Source organism: Bos javanicus, chromosome 24 (assembly GCF_032452875.1).
Source record: "Bos javanicus breed banteng chromosome 24, ARS-OSU_banteng_1.0, whole genome shotgun sequence".
Taxonomy (NCBI): domain Eukaryota; kingdom Metazoa; phylum Chordata; class Mammalia; order Artiodactyla; family Bovidae; genus Bos; species Bos javanicus.
Genome location: NC_083891.1, coordinates 37892814 through 37914438, shown reverse-complemented (window position 1 = coordinate 37914438; position 21625 = coordinate 37892814). Strand labels below are relative to the sequence as shown.

At 42.1% G+C, this 21625-nt stretch overlaps 1 protein-coding gene across 18 annotated transcripts in view; it reads left to right on the top strand.

Annotated features, from left to right (window-relative positions):
- DLGAP1 (DLG associated protein 1) overlaps positions 1 to 21625 on the top strand; it is a 784377-nt gene that overhangs the window by 483662 nt on the left and 279090 nt on the right. For 3 of the 18 annotated variants that reach the window (XM_061399860.1, XM_061399857.1, XM_061399868.1), the window contains exon 1: positions 2760 to 2988. The exons of 6 other annotated variants lie outside the window; for them this stretch is intronic. In XM_061399860.1, the coding sequence (XP_061255844.1) occupies positions 2914 to 2988 (75 nt within the window). In that variant the 5' untranslated portion in view covers positions 2760 to 2913. Of the gene's footprint in view, positions 1 to 2279; positions 2529 to 2757; positions 2989 to 21625 lie in introns of those variants that run through there. 9 more of the 18 variants (XM_061399856.1, XM_061399867.1, XM_061399864.1 and 6 more) reach the window with 7 other exon arrangements.

Sequence of the window (21625 nt, the reverse complement as noted above, 5' to 3'; positions counted from 1 at the left end):
GGTAAAGGCCTTATAAGTCACACTGTTAATATATGGCAGAGGTAAGACCAGAACTCAAGACTCTTAGTTCATAGAAAAGACCATTATAAATATTACAACTGAAAGCCCTAGAAATTCTTTAACCACATAAATCTCATCCACTACTGAGAATAAAATATTTTGATAAGGTATCTGTCTTGAAAAAGGATGTGTAATGAGACAGAAAACCTAGAAGAGGATACATTTTTGTCTATGAAGGTTCTGTGACTAATGGCAAAAACAAAATAAATTTAATTTAAAAAACTGAACCATAATCAGTAGTGATAAGATCAGATAAGAAATATCAAATTAAAGCGTTTCCCTGGTGGCTCAGCAGAAAGAATTCACCTGCCAATGCAGGAGATGTGGGTTCAATCCCTGGGTCAGTAAGATCCCCTGGAGAAGGAAATGGCAACCCGTTCCAGTATTCTTGCTTGGGAAATCCCATCAACATTGGAGGCTGGTGGGCTACAGTGTGTGGGGTCGCAAAGAAGCGGACATGACTGAGCCAGCACAGCATTCTGCACAAGACTTTCAAACTGAAAAAAAATTTATATATCAGTGTGGGGACATAGTAAATGCAGTGTACTCTCCCCAACCAGTATGCTAAGATGAGTTCCTCTAAAGCAAAGGAAGAAGCTGGACATTCACATGGGGGAGGAGGAATGGGACACTCCTAAGAACTGGAATCCTCTCTAGCTCTCTTCTTGCTTTACAGGGAAAGGAGAATCTATGTCCTGCAGAAGCTCCTCTTAGGAAGATAGATTTAGCCAGCACCTGTCAGCTCCCATAGAATAATTTCACTTGTAAACTCATTCTTAGAAGCAAATTTGGGAACATAGAGGGGTTTGTTTCCTAGTCATATTGGTTTGTGAAAAAGTGAAAGTGCTAGTTGCTCAGTCATGTCTGACTCTTTGAGACCCCACGGACTGTAGCCCACCAGGCTCCTCTGTCCATGGGATTCTTCATACAAGAATACTGGAGTGAGTTGCCATTTCCTTCTGCAGGGGATCTTCCCAACCCAGGGATTGAACAGGATCCTCCTGCATTGCAGCCAGATTCTCTGAGCCACCAAGAAAGCCCCAATTACAAACTAATATTGAAACTGGATGTTCAGATGTGTTCAATTTCAGTGTCAGAAAGTTTAGTGGACAAAGCATTGAACTTTAAATAAGAGGGTTTATGTTTTAGTCCCTATTGGCCACTAACTAGTTGGTGATCACTAACTAGTGATACAGCTGAGAACCATCATTTCAGCTCTCCAAAGTCTCTTTCTTCTACTATAAAGTGAGGCACTTGGTTGAGAAGGCCTGGGATCTCAGTCCACATCTTCAGACACCTCAGTTACAAATGCAAAGCAGTAATGAGAGCTGTTTTCAAGAGTTGTAAAGGCCTGGAGCTACCATTTATTAAATGCTTGAAGTAGATGCTTTTCCAGTGATATCTAATTTGCTCTTTGAAACTCTTATGAAGTATTTTACAGTTAAAGGAACTGCGATTTAGTAAATTAGATTAAGTCACTTGCCCAAGGACAAACAGCTAGTACATGGCAACATGGAGGGTCTAACCTGATTCATCTACCTTCAAACCTGGATTTCCCCATTAATCATGGCTGATTCCTGCCCAGACCAATATAACACAGAGGGAAGAAGCAGCATATACCCTCTGCCTGTTATGTAACAGAAATCATAGAGTATCCATTTAGTACCCAAAACACCTTTATAAAATTAGTATTAATATTACTATTTACTCCAGTTTTATGGATGACAAACCTGAGGCACAAAAGATGGAATTCTGTCTTCAGGAACTCATGGGTAGTAATTGAGACAGCTAAGACTTGAGTGCAGATCTGTCTGAGTCTATAAAGTGCTTCAGAAATAGAAACAAATGCATTTTTCTCATTTTAATATTTGTTCTATTCTGCAGCAAAGGTATGCATTCACCTGCCCTCCTCTGTTCGCACATGGTTAAGAATGCGTGTCCGTGAAATGTGACCCAGCTCAGATGAATGGCTGAAATGTTCCTAATTTGATTCCAGACTGAACACAGGTTAATATTCACCAATAACAGAATTCTAAATACTAAAAAGTTCTCTCTATATTGAATTATCACTCAGAAATTATTTAACTTCGGTCATTGCCATGATTATATAGAAAATGAGAGGTCTGTAGGTGTCTAGCCTCCGTCTGACACTGATTTAGAAAGAAAATACTGTAGCTTGAAATTATTGTAAGTTCCAGTTAATATAGTCAGTTGCTTAGATGTGCTGCCTCACAAGCTGTCTGTGGTTGATTTAAAAAAGACTCCCTTTTTTCCCCCAATATTGTTATTTTTAAATGTCAAGAATCAGATGTCTGCTGTTTAGAACTATTGTACGGCTGCCAGTGACTGTCTGTATCAGAATTTGGAGCAGGGACATGGATCTGAAGACATTAAAACTGTTTAATTCTCAGTTGAGATGTGGTTGGCTTTTGTACATTTGGAATAGAGCATTTATGGCACATCTCAGGGTAAGTGCTAATCGTTAAGGAAGGGGGTCAGAGGAGTAGAGGGAGTTTTGGTTGTTGATTTGTTTTTGCTTTAAGAAAACAGAATTCTTGATTCTGTAAATGCCTCTTTATGTAAAACGTTGCATGTTGAATGACTGGCATAATAAGCTATTCAGGAGAGCAAGATTTTAGATTTCCAACTGTTAGCCTAAAAAAAAAAAAAAAAAACCTTCAAATTGTGTATTTTTGCATTCATCCAGCAGCAGAAACAGGAAAAAGGAAACAAAACGCTCTCCGGTAAAAGTAGAGAGAGAGAGACACAGGGGGAGAGAGAGAGAGGGAGAGAACGCACACGAGACAGACAAGAAAGCCAGCACGCTCAGAGATGAAATTTTAGGAGAACAAAATGATCGACCTTTTTAAGGCTGAGTGGGTTTCTTCAGTTTGTGTGCAAGTTTCAAGAAATGGAAGGATTGACCAGGTCTGAGTACAACTCTTTTATTACTATGTATTTGGTGAGAGTGTGTTGTTGGTTTAAGTGGTTTTTTCCTTTTGGTGGTGGTGGTGGTGAGTAGTTTTTGTTGTTATTTTATTTGTTCTCTAAACAATAGCTAGTCCAACTGAAAGGGCTAAGTACGGATGTGTGTACAGATGGTAAGAAAGCAGGTAGAGACATCAGATACCCACACATCTGTGTCTCCAGGAGGCTTCATGAAATCTTTAATTGACAGATGATCGCAGGTGCTAGGTGCCATGAGAGGATGTTGTGTGTCTGGTGGTTGAAATGTGATCTGTGGTTTTCTTTGACAAGAATGGTGAATGCTTAACTGTTCCTTTGCAAAATTAAAATTTCTGGATGGTTGGGGGTTTTGTGGATTTTCTTGTGACTTTTTTTCCCTGTTGGTTAAATAAGACTCCACAAAAGATCACTGAAGAGTCATTCATAACAGACATGAACCCAGGACTATTTTTTTCAATGCAGGTACAACTATTTTTCAAAATGCTGTTCAAGACTATGTCAGTCTCTGCCCAGTGGGGTTTTCTGTCCCCTCTGAGGTTTTCCTTCCTCTTGTTTTAGAACAATTTAAATTTTGTGAAGTCAGTTTTTAAAACCTACTTTAGATGAAATGTGTGACTGTGCTGAGCAATTCTACTAGTGACTTTGGTTACTGCAATGTTTCCTTGCTGCCTTAAAAAAAAAAATGAACTAGGTAGATGATTTTCTTTATTTTCAATTTAAATTGCCTCAGTAATCCAGCAAAAAAGGGGTGGGGTGGTTCAAAATTCTTGAATGTATTTCCTATTTGGCTTGTACAGTCTTCTCCCTATTTTTCCCTGGTCTTAGTAGAGATGTCCCTGTTTCTTGATATAATAGAAAAATGAGGTTACTTCTGCCTGATCTTAACTTTTCACGTAGAATCAGTGGTGGTTCTTTCTCTGATTCTCTGTAATTCTCGATGTTGCCCACATCTCAGTATTGGGGCTGGGGGTGTGGACAGTTGACAAAACTCTGTGAGAAAGCAGAGGTTCAGAGTGAGTGGTAGGAAAAGAAAGATTGAAAAGAAATAGGAAAGCCTTCTTGAAAGTTGTTAAACTTTCCTATTCTTGGTTTGCAATTTGCATTATTCTAAAGACATTTTCAGCAGCACCAAAAGTCCTTAGTTAGCCACAGTCAAAGTTCTTCCCACACAGGCTTTCACATCCCTCAGAATCCAGTCTACTCACGGGAGGTCTAGCATTGGTTAGCAGAGTAAAAGACAACTAGCCTGGATCTCTTAGTGGCCAGAGGATTTATCTCCTCCTTCTCTCTTCTCCTTAGAGCACAGTTTGATCAGTTGCAAATTAAATTCAGGAGCCAGGGTAAACATTTACCATTCAGTAAAGAAAGACTCATCCATAATCTCTGGTCCATTTGAGATCATGCCTTTATACAACCTAACACAAACAATGACTTACAAATCGTAGAACACATTGGTTTTTTTGTTTTGTTTTTTGCTTGAAGTGTTATTTTGTTGTGTTGTCATTTAGTTGTGTCTGACTCTTTTGTGACCCCCAGGCTCCTCTTTCCATGGGTTTTTCCCAGGCAAGAATACTGGAGTGGGTTGCCATTTCCTTCTCCAGGGGATTTTCCCATCCTAGGGATTGAACCCAGGTCTCCTGAATTGACAGGAGGATTCTTTACCACTGAGGTACCAGGGAAGCCCCTGAGGTATTACAAGGGCCGCTAAACATATATGCAGTATTGCCAGGCTGGCTTTGACTCAGTGACTAGATTAGGGTTTTTGCCACTTTGGTTTTAGGCTCAAAAAGCAACAACCTCTGTGTTGTAGATTTACTGTGCTTATTGATGTGAGCTGAACCATGGAGAAATTCCAGCTTTATTGTTCTAAACAGTTGAAATCAGAAACTTCGTGTGGTTCAAACTACAATACCTCTGAACAGTCAGATTTTTTTTTTTTGCTGTCACTTGCCAGGATAACTTCATAGAGAAATAAAACTTGGCCTTTTCAGGTCAAATCAGGTTACTATTACTGTGATGCAATAGAAGTTATATGATCTTACTATGATTATGTTACTTATTTGAAATTTTGAACCCGTAACTTTTCCTGTTGGATAAAAATAAAATGCATGTCGGACTTCACATCAAGCGTTCATTTATCTGCTTCTCAAACCATCTTTCCTCCTCCCCCACCTGCAGGCTGTGTTCCTATTAACTGTTATTTGGAACACGTTAGGACATAGGAAAAATCATGTTACTCTATTTTTATAAGTGCATATTAATAAACTCTTAGACAAAAACCATGGTAAGGGAGTGCTTTAATTTTTTTCAGTAAATGATTTATTCTCCTTCAACCCAGTCCAGCAGCTAAAAGGTAAAGATAAAGAGCTAATTACTATTTACTGTCCCACAAACGGTGTAAGAGGGTTCCCTTTTCTCCATACTCTCTCCGACATTTATTGTTTGTAGCTTTTTGGTGATGGCCATTCTGACCTGTGTGAGGTGATACTTCATTGTAGCATTTCTCTAATAATTATTGGTGTTGAGCATCTCCCAGCATCACCCATTGGATGGCAGCGCCCAGTCAATGGACATGAGTTTTAGCAAACTCCAGGAGAAACTGAAGGACAGGGAAGCCTGGCGTGCTGCAGTCTATGGGGTCACAAAGAGTCAGACATGACTTAGGGACTGAGCAACAATGAAAACCTACTGTAGAGCACAGAGAACTCCACTCAGTGCTTTGTGGCGACCTCAGTGGGAAGGAAATCCAAAAAAGAGAGGATATAGGTATACACATAGCTGGCTCACTTTGCTGTACACCAGAAACTAACCCAACATTGTAAGGCAACTGTATATTTCATACTCCAATAAAAGAAAAACAGCAAATTACTTTTAAACAATTAGCAAAGGAAAAGGAGGGATCAGAGTGTAAGGAGACACTCAGCTCACTCCTTCATTGACCATGGCCAATTTCTTTTTTATACTGTTTTTTAACACTTTGATTTCTTGGAGAACACATGACCAAGGAAAGACCTCTTCTGATGCTCTGATCTTTTAAATTTAAGAATATATACAACTATATTTTTTAAATTGGGATTTTTTTTACTATTTGTTAGAATTTAGCAAAATGCCCTGCCTTGTTTCCATTTCTAAAATAAAGCGACTTCTAATTACATTCACAAAATGAGTTTTCTAGATAAGCTTTGGAGAAGGCAATGGCACCCCATTCCACTACTCTTGCCTGGAAAATCCCATGGATGGAGGAGCCTGGTAGGCTGCAGTCCATGGGGTCGCTAAGAGTCAGACATGACTGAGCGACTTCACTTTCACTTTTCACTTTCATGCATTGGAAAAGGAAATGGCAACCCACTCCAGTGTTCTTGCCTAGAGAATCCCAGGGACAGGGGAGCCTGGTGGGCTGCCGTCTATGGGGTTGCACAGAGTCGGACACTACTGAAGCAACTTAGCAGCAGCAGCAGATAAGCATATCTTTTTTTTTTATGTACCTTAAAGTCACTCTTCTCTGTCCATTGAAGCTTATACTCTTTGTTCTCCCAGAATTTGGAAACTTCCTACAAAATTCAGGCGGGGACTATCACAGAGCCATCCAGGAAGTAGAGCTGTGTGGAGTCTAGGATTACTATATGTTGTATGCATGTGTCTAGGTCCATATAGACACGTTATATCTGCATAGGCATTCCTGTAGCCATACTAATAAAGCATGCATTCATGCATATGCTTTCTTCCATCTCTGATTCATGACATAAGATCTGTTTCAAGTGTACCATTTCACAAAAGCAGGATGACTTTAAAGTGGGGAAACAAACTTTTCATGCATCCCACTAGAAAACTCCTTACCTCCCTCTTACAAGGAGTACGTTAAATCTCAGACCAGCAATATAAACAAGTCCGAGGTGTCCTGCTTCCCTGGGATAAGGATAAACACCTTTCATACAGAGAGTCATCCAATAACAATGACAGGAAATGACTTCTGTTCCTCTCGTGTTTTTTATCCAACGTTAATTACATACTTTCAGGATTGTCTAACTCCTCCCTGATTTTACTCTCCAGGTCTCTAAAATATGAAGGTGTGTAATGAGAGACCCAGGAAGGTTTTATTTATTTATTTTTCAGAAAAATGACAGTTTTACAATAGTATTCCCAAAGCTCCTCACTGGAAGGCCTCATTGGTATTCCCTCTCATTCACAAAATCCTCCCTGGAAGGTGGGCATAGCATCTTTCCACCTCCCTATTTCTCACCTAATAATCCCCTTATGGAAGAATTATTTGCAATTACTTAGTCCAACCCACTCCTTCTAAAAGTGGGGAAAATAAACCCTAAGGAGATGCCTTGACTAACACATATTAGGCACCTCATGAGCAGCAGGCTGAGCCTAGCAGACTCACTGCCCTGCTGCTGCCCATTAAGTCTTTCATATCTGTGTAAACCTTTAAGGCGCGTTTCAGAGGCCAGCTTATCCTTTCTTACTCCATCCATTTAAGGCAGTGAGGTCAAGGCACAAAGGGGCCAAGACCTAATCTGAAAGTTAGATTTGAAGCATGGCTGTTTCTTTAAAAGTTCACAAGTGATAAAGACAGTTGTTAACTAAATAATTACCTGCAGTCTGTAACTCTGTGGTTACACATGGCAGGGTAGGATTTTTAATGTCTAAATAAAAGAAATGGGTATTTTTGTTCCTGTTATCCCTGTGCATCTCTCCTGCATCCCGATGGTTTTATTAGGAGGAAATCCTGTACCAACAGAGGACAAAGGGAATAGCATACACTCAGAGCCCTGGGACTGGGTTGTAAGGGCAACACACTTCTCTCTGGCATCTCCCATTGTCTTGGCGGCCAGTCCTCTTACCTCTCACCTCACTTTCCTAGAATAAAGATCGTAAGCATAGCTGAAACTGTATTTTCCAAAGTAATGCGTGTGTGTGTGTGTGTAATATGTGACGCATAGTACAGAATATATAGGACAATGAGGCCAAGTATATTAAATCAGAGTAACTCTAGAAAATGTGAAAGAAATAATGCATAGGAGACATCAAAGGCTCCAGGTTGATCTCTTGGTCATTGCTTTTGATGGTCAAAAGTGAGCCAGTGTAAAGAAGATCTAGCTCTGAAGTTGGAAGTGCTGTGCGGAGCATTATCTAGTGGCATCCGTATAGGTAAACGGTAGCACAACGATGCCGAATTTCCCTGCATGTGCAGAGTCATATACATGTGTGGCCACTTACTCTGTCATTGAATATTTAGGCAACTGATCCTTAGGTTTGTGTGCACAAGTATCACCTTGAGGATGTCTATAAAATGAGGATTTGTGGCATCAATCCAAGAGCTTCTGATTCTGTTACTCTGGGAAGAATCCAGGGCAGAGGTCCATCTAAGAACCACCCTTCTACCCATACTCTAGAACTAGCAGACCAGATTCATCTTTGTACGTACTGAAGGGGGCAGTAGAGTCTAACAAATGAAAACATGGACTTTAATGTTGCCACGGACTTCCCACAGGACTCTGGGCTCCCTCTACTTAGTACCTCCATTTTTAGATCTGCAAAATGGGCATAATGATGACTTTTGTGTTTGCTGAGGTCATAGAAAAATATTTCAGATTTGTGGAAAAAGTAAAAAATACAGTGTGAAACGTTTTGAGTTTTCATATCCTCAGCTGTTAACGTCCTTTGTTGCTTCTTCACCTGCTTCATGTACCACTTTTTCTTTTCCATATTGCTTGACTGAACTTTCATTAAACCAAGGTTAGCATGAACATATCTGGTTCTGTGGGAAAGAAAAGCAGTTTCCCAAAGTCGGATGACAAGTCCATCAGTGGGTAGATTTAAGGCTTCCTGCCCCAAATGCCAGCTAAACACATAAAGCTTTTGTTTGCAGATGAAAAGATCGCAAAGGGTACATCTTTTGACAGCTCGGCTTCTGTCAGTCAGGTTTCCCCATGGCTCCATGTTTGCTGATAGAACACAATTTTTCTGTTGTTCTATCTCCTCCAGCTTTCATGTATGTTTAAACAAAACCTACTTTTGTTTTCAGATCTTAAGTCTGTCAAGACCCTGCTGCCTCACTACAGGCAGCTTTGGTTAGTCCACAGGGCAAGTTTACTTAACAGCAACAAAGGATGAGATAGTTGGATGATATCACCAAGTCAGTGGACATGAGTTTGAGCAAACTCTGGGAGACAGTGCAGGACAGGAAAGCCTGGCATGCTACAGTCCAGAGTTGTACATTACTTAACAACAACAGCTCTGGGGCTTGTCTAAAGGGGACTTTATCCACTCACCTCCTTTCTTGGTTCTCTGATGAGTGTTTCTACCAGAGCAGCTTCGATGAGTGTCATCTTCCACTATTGCTGGCAGATGACAACAGGTCCATCACTGTTTGGACTCTTATCCGAAATCCCTGATCACTCCTCTCCATTCTCAGAAGCCAGCTCCATCACAGGCCACCTGCTGGCCCCATTAAAGTCCCTTAAAAGATCCCAAGGACTTGTAATCCTTAGATAATTCATCTTTTTTTACCCCTTCTCCTCCTCTCCTAACTAATACAAGTTCAGCTAGCTTTTCGGTAACTCAGGGGGTGTCAGTGCAAGTAACTGTCATTTGTTTGCAAATGAACTTGAGCTTTCTGAAAATTCTTCTCCCCATCACACTCCTCCAGGCTTCTCGGTGATTTGAGATCGTTTCCTGTGCTCCCACCTCTTGGAAGTATTTCATGGCACGCCGAGCAGACACTTTTAGTCAAAAATGCCTATAAATAGCTGATTTTCCCGCTTGCTGCCTTCTCTCTAAGGCTTTCACAAAGGAGGTGAAACAAATCCACCAGAAACAAGAACTCTCTGTGAGGGCTGCACAGTGACGTTTATGAAAAACCCGATCCGTAGGCTGACGATTGATCTGTAGGCTGACAACGGTCCTGTGGGTTGCTTCACCATATTCGACTTATCTAATCACTGCCCAGAAAAAGAAACATTTTATTTCATGCCAGCCGATCTCATGAACTGAACAATCAATCAAAAACGTCTTATACAAGCTTTCATTGTATTTTTACTTTCACACTGCGTTGTAGTTTTTTTTTTAAATCCCAAAGCCAACTGTTATTTCTTTTCCATTGGTAAATCCAGATCACCAATTCCTATGGCTATTACGGGATAGGAAATTTGAAACTACTTTGCGTTTCTCCTCCAAACTGTTATTGTTCACAGAGAGCATTTACCGTCTGGCCTGTCTTCTTAGTCCCCTGTGCTACCCCAACAACACTCTTAAATCTCCCAGGATTATGTCATGGAACCTCCTGGAAGACTGTGCCCAGCTAGGCAGGACCATAACACCGGCCTTCACCGACCTCACCGAAATGACCCTTAAACCCTTTTAGACACATGATGCTAATTATACTCCTTCCCTTCCTCCACACCTTACTGAGCAAAGGAGAATTGGGTTTAGCTGTTTTATTATATAATTTGCAATGGGAAATTGTCCCCAGACCATGCTTATAGGTGAGGAACCTGAGGCTCAGAGAGATTAACTAGCGTTCCCCAGTCTCCTCCATTGTAGAGAGGGTGGGGACACTCCTCACTTCCTTTTACTGCCCCCTCCCTGCCCCCATCAGGGTCCCTCAATCATGGAGCACAAGACAGGTGTTGGTCTTGGTGTTCTGTCTACTCAAGAAACTTTGCCACACATTGAGAGAGTGGCTGCTGCTGCTGCTGCTGCTAAGTCGCTTCAGTCGTGTCTGACACTGTGCGACCCCATACGGCAGCCCACCAGGCTCCTCCGTCCCTGGGATTCTCCAGGCAAGAACACTGGAGTGGGTTGCCATTTCCTTCTCCAATGCATGAAAGCGAAAAGTGAAAGTGAAGTTGCTCAGTCGTGTCTGACTCTTTGCGACCCCATGGACTGCAGCCCACCAGGCTCCTCCGTCCATGGGAGTTTCCAGGCAAGAGTACTGGAGTGGGGTGCCACTGCCTTCTCCGTGAGAGAGTGGCACTGACGTATAAACACCACCATGTGTGAAATAGATAGCTAGTGGGAAGCTGCTGCGTAGCATGGGGAGCCTAGCTCAGTGTTCCATGATGACCTAGAGGGGTGCGATGGTGGCGGGGATGGGGAGGTGGGGCTGGAGGGAAGCTCAGGAGGGAGGGGATACATGTTTATACAGAGCTGATTCACACTGTTGTGCAATAGAAACTAACACAACGTTGTACAGCAATTATTTGTTGTTGTTTAGTCGCTAAGTCGTGCCTGACTCTTTGGCGACCCCTTGGACTGTAGCCCACCAGGACCCTCTGTCCATGGGATTTCCCAGGCAAGCATAATGGAGTGAGTTGCCATTTTCTTCTCCAAGGGATCTTCCCAACCCAGGGATCGAACCCATGTCTCCTGCATTTGCAGGAGGGTTCTTTACCACTGAGCCACCAGGGAAGCCCAAAGACCTTTTTTTTTTTTTTTTTTAATTAAAAAAAAGAAAATTTCTGCCACAAGCCCCACTCTCTGATTTTTTCTTTCTAGGCACTGGGCCTAATGTGGTTATGGTTTAGTCTATTGCTAAGCTTTCTAGAAAGTGCATCTTGTTGGGGCTTTCCTCTTTGTGAACTGAACACAGCCAACACAAATATGAGAAAGAACTGCAAACAACAGTGAGGCCAGTGCCTCTGACATTTTTAACCACGGAGTTCTTTGTTCATATAAAACAGAAAGTATAAAACCCAGAGCAGTCCCCACTCTGTATCCGTGGGTTCCACGAATGGAAAATATTAGAAAAATAATAAATTTCAGAAAGTTCCAAAATGGAAACTTGAATTTGCCAGCGACTATTTCCATAGCATTTCCATTGTATTTACATCTATTTGTGAAGCATTTACATCGTATGAGGTGTTATAAGTAATCTAGAGATGATTTAAAGTACATGAAGATGTGCATGCTGCTGCTGCTGCTAAGTCACTTCAGTCGTGTCCGACTCTGCGACTCCATAGACGGCAACCCACCAGGCTCCCCCGTCCCTGGGATTCTCTAGGCAAGAATACTGGAGTGGGTTGCCATTTCTTTCTCCAATGCATGAAAGTGAAAAGTGAAAGTGAATTTGCTCAGTCATGTCTGACTCTTAGCGACCCCATGGACTGCAGCCCACCAGGCTCCTCCATCCATGGGATTTTCCAGGCAAGAGTACTGGAGTGGGGTGCTTCCGTGCAAATACCACACCATTGTATATAAGGGACTTGAGCATCCCTGGATACCAAGAGCTGACTGTAATAGTCACACTGAAACAAGACTTTGCTGTTTTCGTTTAGTCTCTAAGTTGTGTCCGACTCTTTTGCAACCCCACGGTCTATAACCCGGCAGGTTCCTCTGTCCATGGGATTTTCCCAGGCAAGAATACTGGAGTGGGTTGCCATTTCCTTCTCCGGGGGATCTTCCTGACCCAGGGATTGAATTTGTGTCTCCTGCATTGCAGGTGGATTCTTTACCTGGAAAACAAGACTAGGAGAATTCAAACTTAAATCTCCTCTCCTCCCACCCACTGCCCTGCATCCAAGTTTCCCTCAAGGGCAGGGGGATGGGGAGCTTCCAAAGCACAGCTTGAAACCTGTTACCCATTCCTTTCCCTTTAAGCAGGCCTAAGCTAAGGACTTCCCTGGTGGCTCAGAGAGTAGAGAATCTGCCTGCAGTGCAGGAAACCTGGGTTTGATCCCTGGGTTGGGAAGATCCCCTGGAAAAGCAATGGCAACCCACTGCAGTATTCTTGTCTAGGAAATCCCATGGACAGAGGAGCCTGGTGGGCTACAGTCACTGTTTCAAGCTAAGGCAGAGTTTATTGATGCAGTTGAGGGAGGGGTAGAGACACAGGAATGAGAGGGACCAGGATGGAGCAGAGGAGAGGAGTGTGTATCCGCTCTTGATAGATCAGATATATCAGAAAACCCTGATAAAGTCCAAAAATGTTAGTAGTTAGGTCCCAAGCTTGGTAATGTAATTGGCAGCTCTCCCAGGCCCCGACTTTCCTTACAACAAGTGATGGTGGATGCCACGGGGTCCTGACTGGCTCACAGTATAAAGGCACTTTTTGACTTGAACAGACAAGTTCACTTTCATTCCTTTTCCTCCACTGTGACCCAGAGAGAGGGACTGACTTCTCTAAGAACAGGCAAGCCTTTCAGTCCCAGGCCAGCGCTCTGCCCAGACACAGACTGGACATTTCCTCATCTTCATCCCATGCTCAAGGCACTTCCGTGGGATAATGAATGATGGCAAGGATAATAAGCTGATGATGAAGAAGGAGGAAAAAAAGGGAGAAATAGAAGGACTGACATTTACTGAGAAAGTTCAGTAGGCCTATGCTTAACATATATTGTCCTTACTTCTAAAAGTTATATTAGGGTAGCTATTCATACCCCCGTTTTATACAAAGTAGAGGTAATTAATTTGCCCAAGATTGTGTTGCTGATGAACGACAGAATGGAGATTTAAACCCTGGTCTGATTCCACTATCTGTTCGCCTTCCACCACTCTGTGCTGCCTCTGCTTGGTATATTCCTCTGATCTTCTCCTGAAGAATTGTTTCTCGATGAGAATTTGATGACAATTTTTTAAATTGTCAAATTTAAATGTTAAATTTTTTAAATGGTTAACTGATGAAAAAACAGATTGCACCTCTATGATTAGGTATAAAAATAAATCCAGTTTGGAAAGTCGTCATGTTAGAAAGCAAGTAACACATGAGGTTCATTTGCAAAGTCAGATGTATAATGCATTTGGAATAGAATATTATTTCATGTAACTGGAAAATTATATACCAGCCGATGGAAAAAGCCATCACTCAAGGCCGTTGTGCTCTTTTTTTTTCAGTGAGAAACAATACTGTTTATCCCTTGAGACTGCCAACCTGACTGTAGTTATAGCATTGTTAAAACACTAAAAGTTTATGTCCCCATTAGGACTATCTGCCCATTTAATATCCTTTGCTTGTATTAATTCAGAGATGTTTTCTTCTATAAAAATTAATGGCACTGAAATGATGAGGAAGGAAGCTAGGAATTCCCAAACCCAATTTCTCTCTAAGGCAGTGTGACTTTCTATTTTTGTCTTTTGGGGAGACCAGAAAGTTATCTCAAAGGCGTATTTGGAGCCAAAATTATGCTGGGACGGGAGCTCCACACATCCCAAATGGTTAAATATTTGGGACGTTCGCAGATTTTACTATTTGTTAAATTACCACAGATCCAAAGGAAAAAATATGTCTCTTTAATGGTCAACCTTTAGAATGCTTGTTAATCATTTATATAACTGAGTTAAGTGGGCCATTTGGCAGGGGGTACATATTAATATATCTGACAAATAGTACTATTAGGGAATATCAGCAGAGTTTAAACTAAATTCCAGTAGCAGATAACAAGACAGGATGGTCCAGCTTCTGAACTCCATCAGGATAAAAAGTGCCACGCTCAGTGATGAACATGGGAGTCACGGAGTCTTTAGGATCTTGCTTCTCAACTCATTTTGGACTCTTCCTCATGTACGTGTGTCTCATCACAGAGAATTCATTGTTTTAACAAGCCCTGATTTCATGCCCACTCCCTTTATTTAAGCCCAGATGAAGTTCATTTAAATTTATAGATACAGTCTTAATGTTTCAACAGCTCCTGCTTTCTCTTGGTTCAGTATTTTATCAAATATCCCCATGCATAAGAAGGAAATGTTATTCACTTCACAGGGACATGTAAGTAACTAAGAAATGAAAGAATTCACTAAAATTAAATCATGCCAATTTAATTCTCATTGATATTTGTAAACATTATATTTCTTAGATTCAACCAGCAATGATTTCACCCAGCTATCATAATCTACGGTCCCTTTTTGTAGTCTTGATTGCGAGCAGATCATGTTAAATGTTCTATATTTAAATGTTAAACAATACAAGGACAACCATTCTCAACATCTTTCATTCAACCAAGATTTATTTAGCAACTGTTTGACCCACACTGAACTCTGGGAGAGATGACTAGACTAAAGTGGGAAAGGGAAAGACAAGCATGGGACAGGAACAAACAGATGGGGCTGCTGCTGCTGCTGCTGCTGCTAAGTTGCTTCAGTCGTGTCTGACTCTGTGCGACCCCATGGACTGCAGCCTACCAGGCTTCTCCGTCCATGGGATTCTCCAGGCAAGAACACTGGAGTGGGTTGCCATTTCCTTATCCAATGCATGAAAGTGGAAAGTGAAAGTGAAGTCGCTCAGTCGTGTCTGACTCTTAGCGACCCCATGGACTGCAGCCTACCAGGCTCCTCCATCCATGGGATTTTCCGGGCAACAGTACTGGAGTGGGGTGCCATTGCCTTCTCCCACAGATGGGGCAGTGACCACCAACTGGTGAGAAGAAGTAAACGGAGGCCATGATTGAGTCTCTAGTTGACTAGGTGATATGGAATTTTTTCAGAAATACTCAAGTTTCCCCAAAACAGAGGATACAGTCCAGCCTGGAGGCCAAGCCCAAGCAATTTAACTCTCTGGGCAGCATCTCAGGACAAGCAATGGTGTGAGAATGAGGAAGAGCAGGGTCAGGTGCCCCAGAAGGTGCATGGGAGGCCTCAGACCACAACCAGGCTGAGCCCAAGAACCAGGCTTCTGGCCCCAGAGATGGTGGGGCTGCCCAGGCCCCGGAGAAGAAATCTGGACAGACAGCGAGTACCACTTGGGGAGGACAGTGAGTACCACTGGGGGAAGAACATTCTCACATTCACACATCATCCTGAGCTTCAGCAGTCAGCCAGCAGGATGGGTTCACCTGGATTCTGTGGGTGTCAGCACCATTCTGCACTCCCACTGAGAGGCAGTTGGGGCCGCCCTGGGAGACCGAAAAGTCCACAGGCGTGAGAAGAGTAGAGGAGGAGCAGGTCAGAAGATAACCCCAGGGAATAATGAATGGCTTTATCACACCGAAACGCAAACACTGTATCCCCAGCTCATACACCTGAGGAGGCAGCTGTTAGACTGAAAAGATTTTTTTCCCAACAAAAGCATCAGATCCCAAGCAAGGTGAAAAAGAGCTTCTTGTTATTAAAAATGTGTAACAAGAGGCTAGCTAAACATGTCAGGGAGAGAGCAAGGAAACTTCCCTATTGGGGAAATGAGGGCAGGCGGCCCCCAGGGTTCCTTTCAAATCAAGTAGCCTTGTTCTGTGCTGCTGTTCAATATGGTAGCCACCAGCCACATGTAGCTGTTTCAGTTTACAGTAATTAAAGTTAAATAAAAGGAAAAATTCAGCTCCTCAGTCCCCGTAGCCACATTTCTAGTGCTCAGTCCTCTCGTGTGGCTGGTGTTTACCGTATTGGACAACACAGATATAAACATGCCCAGCACTGCAGAAAGCTCTGTTGGACTGCATGGTTCTACTTGTTTCTTATCTATTTTAATACATTGAGCGCTACTAGATTTGGCTTTGCCTGGAGAAGGCAACATCCTGTTGTGATGCCCCGGTGCTCAGAGGTGTCAGAACTTGCCGGGAATTTTCTGTGTGCCGTGTGAGAGTGAGGGCTGCCTGGGGGAACACCTGTTCCTCCACCTAGTCATGATGTGACATCAAATAACCCACTTTGCTACTCACATCTTCTAGTTCTTCCATGTTCTGATGGATGGATGCCAATGAGTTGTCACACCATTCTGGGTTGTGAAAAGAATCACCTGTTTAGAAAACAGGCAGTAATCTCATGGAATAATAACCAGCATGGACTTTGTAATCTTCTGTTTTCAGGGAAATGGTGTCACCAAAAACATGCTGTCTGGCCACATTTATTTACTCACCAAACTGCAAAAGTTGTATTTTCTCACATGGTTCCCTGAAACCAAGTGTTCTTTGGCCAATGTTGAGGGCTGGAAAGAGATCTATTCAGTCCTGCAAGCCAAAAAACGCTGTTGTTGGCAAGCCAGTTGGAAAGCTTGCTTTCCAGAAAACGCCTTTATGGAAAAACTTACAGGGCAGGGCTCTGTAATGCAGACCCTCAGAGGAACAGGGTTTCCAGGCCCAGGGGCATCCCAGGAAGATTAGATACAGCGCCAGGACTGCCCAGTAGTAGAAGTGATGAGCCTGCACATCTAACTAACTGATTTGGAAGTGATCCTACCTAGAGAAGACCATTTGGTGGGCTGGAGAATGGGGTGGGGTTTGAGGAGAACTTAGATGCAGGAAGGCAGGGCACACCCATCCACCTAATTCAAGTGCTCTTAGTCTGCAACTGTGGACAGGGTGTGAAGGAATGAACTTTAGGGGGTCGTGAACTCTTGAATTTAAAACATTAAGGAGGGGGGTGTTTGTGTTCACCTTGCTCTGGAGCAAAGTCCTTAGTTTTTAGCATGTCCCCGAAAGAGAATAAGGGCCACTAACAAATTTAAATTACAAATTTAAATATACGACTGAAGCGACTTAGCAGCAGAAGCAGCATGCTTTAAATTAGGTAGATTTTTTTCTCCATATGATCTGGCAGTCGCACTCCTGGGTGCATATCCAGAGAAAAATATAATTTGAAAAGATGAATCCCTATGTTCACTGCAGCACTCTTTACAATAGCCAAGATATGGAAGCTACCTAAATATCCATTGGCAGATGAATGGGTAAAGAAGGTGTGGTACATATGTACAATGAACTACTACTCAGCCATAAAAAAAGAATGAAATAAGGTCATTTGCAGCTATATGGATGGACCTAGAGATTATCATACTAAGTGAAGTAAGCCAGATAGATAAAGATATGATATTGCTTATATGCAAAATCTAAAAGAAAAGGATACAAATGGACTTGTTTACCAAACAGAAATGGACCCACAGACATAGAAAACCAACTTATGGTTACCAGAAGTGGGGGAGGGATAAATTAGGAGTTTAGGATTAAAATATACACATTACAGTATATAAAATAGATAACCAACAAGGACCTACAATAATATACTAAACATCTTGTAATAACATATAATGTAAGAGAATGTTAAAAAAAAAAACAGTATATATATAACTGAATCACTTTACATCTGAAACTAACCCAACATTGTAAATCAACTATATTTCAACAAAACATTTTAAAACAATAAGTAGCTTTCTCCTTAAAAACTTAAAACTGATGACTTTCCTTCTTCCTTATAACATCTCATTAGAAAAGTCTTTCGGGTTACAACCTTAAGAGTTCTCTGAGGAATGTGTAGTTTTTAAAGAATTATCATTGTGGGTGCCTATTACCTGCAAGAGATAGTTCTTTGTTGGAACCTGGAGAGTCTACTATAAAGTAAATCGTGTAATAGGATTTATCATGAAGAATTTTCCTGAGTGATCAAGTAACAAAAAGTGAGGATCTGCTGTGTTCAAGGGTTGAAGCTGAGAGGAGAAGGGAATTCAAAGATTTGTAAAACAGCTGCGACTTTCAGGGAGTTTATAGTCTAGTGAAACACTGGATGGTTAGAGAAATAGAATACAAGGAGAAGTAAGAAGCTGCATAAAGATACCTGAACAAAGAATATAAAGATTTATAGGAAGAAGAACTCCAACTTGAGGTTTAGGAAAGGGTAGACGGAGAAGAAAGCTTTCCCCATTTGAAATGCTATATCACTGAAGCTTTGGTACCACTTTTGTGAAAGCATACTGGCAGAGATTTCTCTTAGCTTTTTCCCATTTTTACTAATCACTCAGTAATTTAGCTCTGTATCTCCCATGCCTAAATTAGTGCCTAACAGACATCATTTAGGTGTGGAAGGATGGATAAGGGGATGGATGGGTGGATGGATGGATGAATAGGTGGGCGGGTAGATGGATGGATGGATGGATGGATGACAAGCAGAAGAAAAGGAAGGCACAGAGAGAGGAAGGGTGGAAGAGAAAACAGAGTTCATGACATCAGCAGCCACCTCAGTTCAAAGTCTTATGGGGAAAGAGTTTAAAAACGTGGACATTTCTGTGGGTCCCAAGTCTGGGCACAGCCTGGCTCAGCTGACAGGTGCACTCAAGGCCTTCCAAGGCTAAAAAAAGATACCCGCTGGGCTGGATTCTTATCTGTAGGCTCTGCAGAAGATTCTGCTTCCAGACGAATTTAGGCAGATGGAAAAGTTCAATTCCTTGCAGCTGTACAAATGAGGTCCTTGATCTGCAAACTAAGTCATATCAAATCTTTGATCATGCTTTGAATCTCTGCCACCCATCTCTTTGACTTTCTCTTCTGCCCTCAGCCAAGAGAAAAGAAAGCTATTTTTTAAATTTTATTTTATGATGATAATATAAACATAACATAAAGCTCGTCTTTTAAGGGCCTCATGAGATAACATTGGGTCCATCCAAATTAGGGGTTTACTTGGTGGCTCAGTGGTAAAGAATGTGCCTGCCAATGCAGGAGACATGGGTTTGATCCCTGGGTCAGGAAGATCCCCTGGAGAAGGCAATGGCAACCCACTCCAGTATTCTTGCCTGGAAAATCTCACGGACAGAGGAGCTTGGCAGGCTATAGACCACGGGGTCACAAAAAGTCAGATACAACTTAGTAAACAACCACCACCACCACCAGATTAATCCAGCATAATCTAACTATTTTAAGATCACCAATTAGTAACCTACTGATATCTGCAAAGTCCTTTTTGCCATGAAACAGTGGATAAAGATCACCATAGCCAAAATTCTGCCTACCATAATAGTTAACAACAGAGTCCATATACATAGTAAATTGGTGAGGAGGGCACCTTTATTAACAACCATGCCATTTAAAGTTCATTTGTTCTTCTTCCAGGAAGAACAAATGCAACTTTGGGGGCAGAGAGCTGTGTTCAAACCCTGTGTTTTACTGCTTAAGCAACTTTGAGTGAGTTATGTAACCTCTCTCTGCCATGGTCTCCTCCTTTGTAATATGGAATTAATAACAGTCCTTATTATGTAGGGGTCTAGAGAGGATTAGATGGATGAATGTCATGCAAACGATGTAGAACAATGCTTGCAAAGGGACATTATATAATGCCTCAAATGTTATTTTTATTATGCTGATGCCTGAAAACATGGTAGTACCCAGATGAACTGAAACAAACCAGCAGATTTAAGAGGCATTGCAGAAGTTACTATTAGAAAACACAATTTCATTTAGTCAGGATTTTGATGAAATTCTACAGCATATGTACTCGTTTCCTATTGCTGCTATAAGAAGTTACCACAAATCTAGTGGTTTAAAACACAAATGTATTAACTTACACTTCTGGAGATCAGAAGTCTGAAAATAGGTCTCACTGAGCTAAAATCACAATATCCCTAGGGCTTCATCCCTCCTGGAGGCTCTAGGGGAGAATCCACTTTCTTGCCCATTTCCCAGCTTTAAGAAGTTCCTTGTTCTCCTTGACTCTGGACTCCTCATGTCATCTTCAAAGCTGGCAGTCACATGTCTGATCTCTGCTTCTGTGGTCACATCTTCTTTCCTGACTTTCCTGCTTCCCTCTTTCATGTATAACATGCTGCGTGCTAAGTCGCTTCAGTCAAGTCTGACTCTTTACGACCCCAGGACGTTAGCCCTCCCGGTTCTTCTGTCCATGGGATTCTCCAGGCAAGAATATTGGAGTGGGTTGCCATTTCCTACTTCAGGGGATCTTCCTGACCTAGGGATCGAACTCGCATCTCTTCTGTCTCCTGCATTGGCAAGCAGGTTCTGTACCACTACAGCCATCTGCTGCTACTGCTGCTGAGTCACTTCAGTCGTGTCCAACTCTGTGTGACCCCATAGACGGCAGCCCACCAGGCTCCCCCGTCCCTGGGATTCTCAGGCAAGAACACTGGAGTGGGGTGCCATTTCCTTCTCCAATGTGGGAAAGTGAAAAGTGAAAGTGAAGTCGCTCGGTCGTGTCCGACTCTGTGTGACCCCAGAGACGGCAGCCCACCAGGCTCCCCCGTCCCTGGGATTCTCCAGGCAAGAACACTGGAGTGGGGTGCCATTTCCTTCTCCAATGTGGGAAAGTGAAAAGTGAAAGTGAAGTCGCTCAGTCGTGTCCGACTCTTAGCGACCCCATGGACTGCAGCCTACCAGGCTCCTCCGTCCATGGGATTTTCCAGGCAGGAGTACTGGAGTGGGGTGCCATTGGGAAGCCCTTATTATTCACATAATCTTACACTGAAATGCCAATTCTTATATTACCTGAAGATAATCCAGTATCTATAAATGTAAATACATACATTTTACACACTTGCAATTAATATGCTTCATTTATTTTTTACCTTTTATTGTACATAATATAATTTTTAGTTCAAACACTTGTGAGCACTAACTACATGTCAAGTAGTCTGTTAAAGGCTAGACATACTAAGCTGAGGGACTTCCCTGGCAGTCCAGTGGTTAAGATTTCGCTTTTCAATGCAGGGGGTGTGGGTTCAATCCCTGGTCGAGAAGCTAGGATCTCACATGCCTCATGGCCAAAAAACCAACATAAAACAGAAGCAATATTGGAGCAATAAAGACTTTAAAAATGGTCCACATACATTAAAAAAAAAAATCTTAAAAAAAATTGAAAACCACAACTCCTGTCCTCAAGTATTTCTCGCCATAGTGGAAGAGGGGAGGGATACATATGGTAAACGTTTTTTTGTTTTTTTTTTAATGTTTAAAATGTA